This window comes from Octopus bimaculoides, chromosome 22 (genome assembly GCF_001194135.2).
Source record: "Octopus bimaculoides isolate UCB-OBI-ISO-001 chromosome 22, ASM119413v2, whole genome shotgun sequence".
Lineage (NCBI taxonomy): Eukaryota > Metazoa > Mollusca > Cephalopoda > Octopoda > Octopodidae > Octopus > Octopus bimaculoides.
Genome location: NC_069002.1, coordinates 36,914,289 through 36,919,970, shown reverse-complemented (window position 1 = coordinate 36,919,970; position 5,682 = coordinate 36,914,289). Strand labels below are relative to the sequence as shown.

At 36.1% G+C, this 5,682-nt stretch overlaps 1 protein-coding gene across 1 annotated transcript in view; it reads right to left on the bottom strand.

The window, feature by feature from the left end:
- The window catches only part of LOC106874447 (solute carrier family 49 member A3), an 18,239-nt gene that overhangs the window by 2,623 nt on the left and 9,934 nt on the right, over nucleotides 1-5,682 (bottom strand). Inside the window, exons 6-11 of the mRNA XM_052975774.1 lie at nucleotides 5,209-5,479; nucleotides 4,421-4,592; nucleotides 3,951-4,103; nucleotides 3,383-3,540; nucleotides 1,557-1,681; nucleotides 81-275 (exon numbers count right to left, since the gene is read on the bottom strand). Of these exons, the coding sequence (XP_052831734.1) occupies nucleotides 91-275; nucleotides 1,557-1,681; nucleotides 3,383-3,540; nucleotides 3,951-4,103; nucleotides 4,421-4,592; nucleotides 5,209-5,479 (1,064 nt within the window). The 3' untranslated portion in view covers nucleotides 81-90. The remainder of the gene's footprint in view (nucleotides 1-80; nucleotides 276-1,556; nucleotides 1,682-3,382; nucleotides 3,541-3,950; nucleotides 4,104-4,420; nucleotides 4,593-5,208; nucleotides 5,480-5,682) is intronic.

The following is a 5,682-nucleotide window of genomic DNA, read 5'->3' as shown; positions in this document are numbered from 1 at the left end:
ATATATATATATATATATATATATATATATATATATACACACACATACACACACATATTAATAAGTAAAACAAAATGTACTATTGCTTGCTTATTCAGTTATTTCGTTCTGGATGACTGATGATGTGTCGTTTTCTGCATTTCTTATGGCTGAAATGATGTCTTGGGCAGCAGCTTTCTTCTCAGCAGTTAGACGTTTCAGTTCAGGGTGGAAGAAGAAGACCAGGGACAAAACACAAAACAGGACCAATACACCACTTCCAAAGAAATTAGAGACTGCAAGAAAAATAGATGAATTTGTAGGTAAAGAAATCAGCTTATATACAAATAGTTTATAGCAGAGACTCCAGCTAAGAAGATCTGAAGAAGGAATTGTAATTCCGAAATATCATCAGACTATAGACAACCAAATTACAACAGGTATATAGTCCATTTTTTGTTCTATAGTGCATTATTGTACCATTCTAAACTTTTTATTCTTTACAAATATCTATATATACATGCACACATACATACATACATATATACATACATGCACACACACATACATACATATTTGGTTAATGAGAGATGGAAGACATGAGAATTTTTATTTATTCATGACAATTGTTTCAACCCATCCAGCATTGATCCCTCATGGGCAAATCATGATCATAGAAATGATTGTGATTATAGCTAACATGTTAACAATGTCAGAAAATGAAGTCAGAATAGCCATATATACAAATAAATATGATTAAATGCTCATGCAGAGAAGAATCAGATGCCCATTGGTGAACTTCTGTATGAGTACAAATATTGACTATAAATGTACCATGCACACATTGGGGCAATGGCTGATTCATTCAAGAACTGTTATTGCAACCATGTCACCAGCTTCAAGATATTCAATAAGAGACATTCAACATCTTTGGCCGTTTTTGCGTGGTGACTTAAGGAAGATAAAATTTAGTATAACATAACTTGGTCCATAGTAAAATATGCAAAATCATATAATTTCCAGGAGATGCTGACTCTGCTGCAAAGAATCCCTGGTCTGTTCTGTGGACCAATGAGAAGATCATTAATAGAATTTCTGAAAGACTCTCAAGATGCTTACATGATTATAAATGTACATCCGCACAATGCAGTGGGAATGAATTTGAGTAATTGTTAACCTAATTAATAATCATAATTCACCTTCAGGTATGGACGAATTAAATTTATATTCTAATATTATTAATCAGTCTGCTCTTCCTCTGAATTAAATTTAGCTCTAACCTCCCCATTTTTATAAATACCAAGTTACTATCTCATTTGCTATGTGAACGTAAGTGCACCAAACCACATGTGTGTATGCTTGCATCTTCATGGATGCTTGTATGAACGAGTGTAAGAATATATATATGTGTGTGTGTGTGTGTGTGTGTGTACACATACACACATGTCTAGGCAACTTTATGTGTGTAAAAAATAGGATGGAATGTCCATTGATCACAGGTGTTCTCAGTTGGGGAGGCGGCGGGGTGGTCAACTGAGGTTAAACTGCAACAACATAAGAATGTTCTGGTTACTCACTTGTAAAATCTAACGTTTCTGTTGATAAGCTATTGGTTTTGCAAGTGCTGTTTCTGCTTTCACTGGCAGACATCGGTTGGGCTAGAACCTGCATCACCACAATGAATATCACACCCAAAATTTGTCTAAGAAAGAAATACAAGAACGTTACACATAACTTTATATCCATGTAATACAAAATTAATTTTTTTGGTTAACTCTTTAGTATTTAGATTATTCTTTAAAATGTAGTGTTTGTTTATTCAGTTTTGAATTCATCATCCATTATGTTGTAGCCTTAAATGTTGATGATATGATTGTTCAATTTCAGAAAGACACTGAAGGGTAGGTGTGAGAGGCTGAATCTGGCTGGTTTGAACATAGAACCTGAAGAATATTCAGACTGGATAATACTGGATTAACGGAAAAGGGCTGAAGTCCACAACAAAACGCTGTTAGAAAATATGCAATTATTTTGTAAACTGTCTTTGCCATCATTTTGTTTTCAGCAATGAATAATTAAAATTTTTGGAACCAACATCACTATCAAGTAGGAATGGTCTGTAACACACATTATAGGCCCTTCCATTATTATATTTCTAATGAAAAACACCACTTATGTATTTCAGTTACTTCCAAAAACAGTCAAGAATTAAAAAGAGTTGAGTAGAATATTTTGTTTTGTCTTGCAATTACTGGTACTTATCCTAGAGACCATGTAGTGGGATTGAAACTGAAACCATTTGGTTGCAAAGCAACCTTCCTAACCATATAGCTACATCTTGAAAAATCTTCCATTTCTAAAGATGAAGTTAATTGTTTTGAAAAATGAATCATTAATCTAGTTCTGTTTGTAAAATAAATTGTATATAATGTATGTTGTTTGTATATGTGACACTATATAAGGAGCCTTGCAAACGAAATTTAGTAGACAGAAACTACATGGAAGCCTGTCGTATATGTCAGTGTGCGTGTATGCATGAGTATGTATTTGTGTATGCATGCCTGTGTGTGTATGCATGCAAGTGTGTATGCATGCATGTGTGTATGTGTGGTGTGTGTCTTTGTCTTTATATTGCCACTACTTGGACAGCAGTGATGTTTATATAAATCCCAGACAAACAATATCTCCCACTGCCCAGTGGCTTCACATGTGAAGACCAGCGGAATAAAGTTACTCTACCTACACACAAGTTAGCATCAGGAAGGTCATCTAGGTCACAGAATACTTCTCAAGCAGTCACACCCAACTCATACTAGCAAGGTAAAAGTGAAGATAAAACAACAATGAGGACCTCTACACTATGGCTTAATTGGCTTGGATATATATAGAGAGTAACCAGATGGGATACATTACAGAATAGCACAGTGAATTCAAAGTAGGGATTTTATTTCTAAACTAAAAGATAAAAATATTACCATTCCCGCAGTCACTAGGTATGTGCCACTATCACAACCATCCTCTCCACCACCATCCAAGGCCAGTGCTATGAAGTGAGGGCCCAATTAGAAAATTGTCAGTGGAGTCCTCTACTCAAACAAAAACTGAAGGTTGATGTTTTCTGTTTCATGTGGTTGTATATCACTCCCGACCAAGAAGTGTTGAGGGTTTGAACTTCCACCATTAGCCACAATGATATACTAAAAATTCATCATAGCATCCTCTGCTCGTGTGTGTACTTGGAGCCCTCCCTTGGCTTAAAATTGTCCCCCAGCCCATCATCATCCTCATTGCCACCACCACCACCACCACCACCACCACTTTTCAATAGAGTAACAATAAAAAGAAAAAGCAATGAATAATAACCCTGTAAAAAAGAAAAAAAAAGGTAAGGTCATCGACTTACCCTACTATCACCAATAGACCAGAACTGGTTGCTTCAGCAACAGGGAAAGTACATTCTACAGATGCTTCCATACATGACGGATATAAGGAAAATCCAAACATGCCTAACAAAGAAATACTTGTTGCTATTAGAGTTCTTCTGTTTTCAAAGCCTGAAACCTGAATTTTAAAAAAAATAAAGAAACACATAAATAAAAGCATAAAATGCAATAAAAGTATTCTGAGCCATTCAGAAACACACACAAAACTGTTAACACAAAACTGTAAACATTTATTATTTAGAGTCCAACTTTTCACCATAGAAACTGTGACCTGGTCACTGACATGATCAGATGTAGTGAAATAGTCAATGTTTAAGTGAAGTTGACATTATTAAACTGGTGTTTGGAACATAGATTAACATGAAAGTTTGGTGGGAGATTTTAATTTAGGTCATTTTAAAACAAAGAATTTGTATATCAGAGAATGAGGGGTAGTCTTGGGTAGGTTGGAATGAAAAAGGTTAAAAAAAACAAAACAATATTGACTGAACAATAAGATCAAAGGGTAGAAAATACATTGGGCCTTACCACTGAAAATAATATACTACACAAAGTTGTCATACAAGAAGAAATCTTGATAATGTCTTCAAAACGCTTTGTGTAATCTAACAGAGGACCAGCTAGGGCAGCACCGACAAGACCAGCTCCAATGAACAAAGCACCACACATGCCAGAGAAATTCTAACAGAAAAATAATAATAATAATATCTCTTTAGCCACAACGGCACAGATGAGGGGGGAACATCACAAGGACAATCTACAGTTTGGGGGTAGTGGTGGTGGGGGTATTGAATACATAAAAGATGAGGGGAAAGAAATGGAAAAAATGGTGAAATGCAATAAAAATATACAAGGGATACAACGTATGGAACGGCATGAATGATGCAGTCCCCTGGCTCCAGAAGAACCAAGAAACTCCAACTTGGACCAACCAATAATAATAATAAGTCAATGAGTGACTAATGACATATAAAAGAAAAATTAGACTGACCACTTACATTAAAGTAACCTCGTGGACATAGAATTTGCTGGAATAATGTTGATAATGCAGTAAAAAGACCTAATCCTGCTCCAAAGTTCAGGCACAATGTCACATAGGACTTATTTCTTATTAACTGAAACAGAAAAAAGAAACAGAAAAAATGAAATTTAGATTTTATTGCAGACACTCTTCATAAACAATAGGGGGGGGGGGAAGAACTGAGTCCTGGAGGACATCTATGATACTTTTATGCTAAATTCCTCAATTAAACTAATTGTTAATTATGGATTTCAAATTTTGGCACAAGGCTAGCAATTTCAAGGGAGGGGGTTAGTTGGTTACATCAACCCCAGTACACAACTGGTATTTATTTTATTGACCCTGAAAGGATGGCAAGTAAAGTTGACCTCAGTGGAATTTGAACTCAGTACATAAAGACAGATGAAATGCTGCTAAGAATTTTGCCTGGCGTGCTAATGATTCTGCTAGCTCACCACCTTTAACTAATTGCAAATTACCACTTTGTTAATAGCACTGTGATCAATTCTACACTTGACATGTGGCACACAGTGCAGACAGTGTATACAGGCAAAATCGATTTGATAGAGAGAGTGATCTGATGTACAGCAAGAAATGATAAAATCATCTTTCTCGGACTCAAGAGACCAGCAACAACAGATATCACTGCGTTTGGCTAACACAACCTAGTTTCCTAAGCAATCACTGAGAGTGTGGAACCAAGTTGACAGCCTCTCCAAGACAACAGATGCAAGCTTATTGGCTTAGAATTTTCCTTGTGGTTACCTTAACAAGAGGATATTAGAAGCTTTCTGCCATGGTAGAAATTCAAAACTGCATCTCCAGGCAAATTCAAGACTGATTGTCCATGGGAGCTCCCTTACACCAACAATCTGATTCTCAGAAGGGGACCAGTCTGGGGCCACGGGTTTCACTGTAAGTCTGACACAGAGAAAATCTTTAGAAAGAATGAATACAAAATTTCTGGCAGGAACTCTGAAAAGGAACCGTTTCAGATCATGACAACTCATCTGACCCATGACAGCATAGAAAGTGGCTGTAAAAGATGAGGAAGAAGAGGAAAAGGAAAAAAGAGGGGGAAGAAAAGGAAGAAGAGAAGCAGGAAGAGAAAGAAGGAGAGAAAGAGAAAGAAGAGGAAAAGGAGCAAAAACCAGGAAGAAATAAAGAAATGAAGGAGAAAAATGAAATGATGCAGAAGAGGGTGGTAGTTTATTGGGAAGAGGAAGAAATATTGGCAAA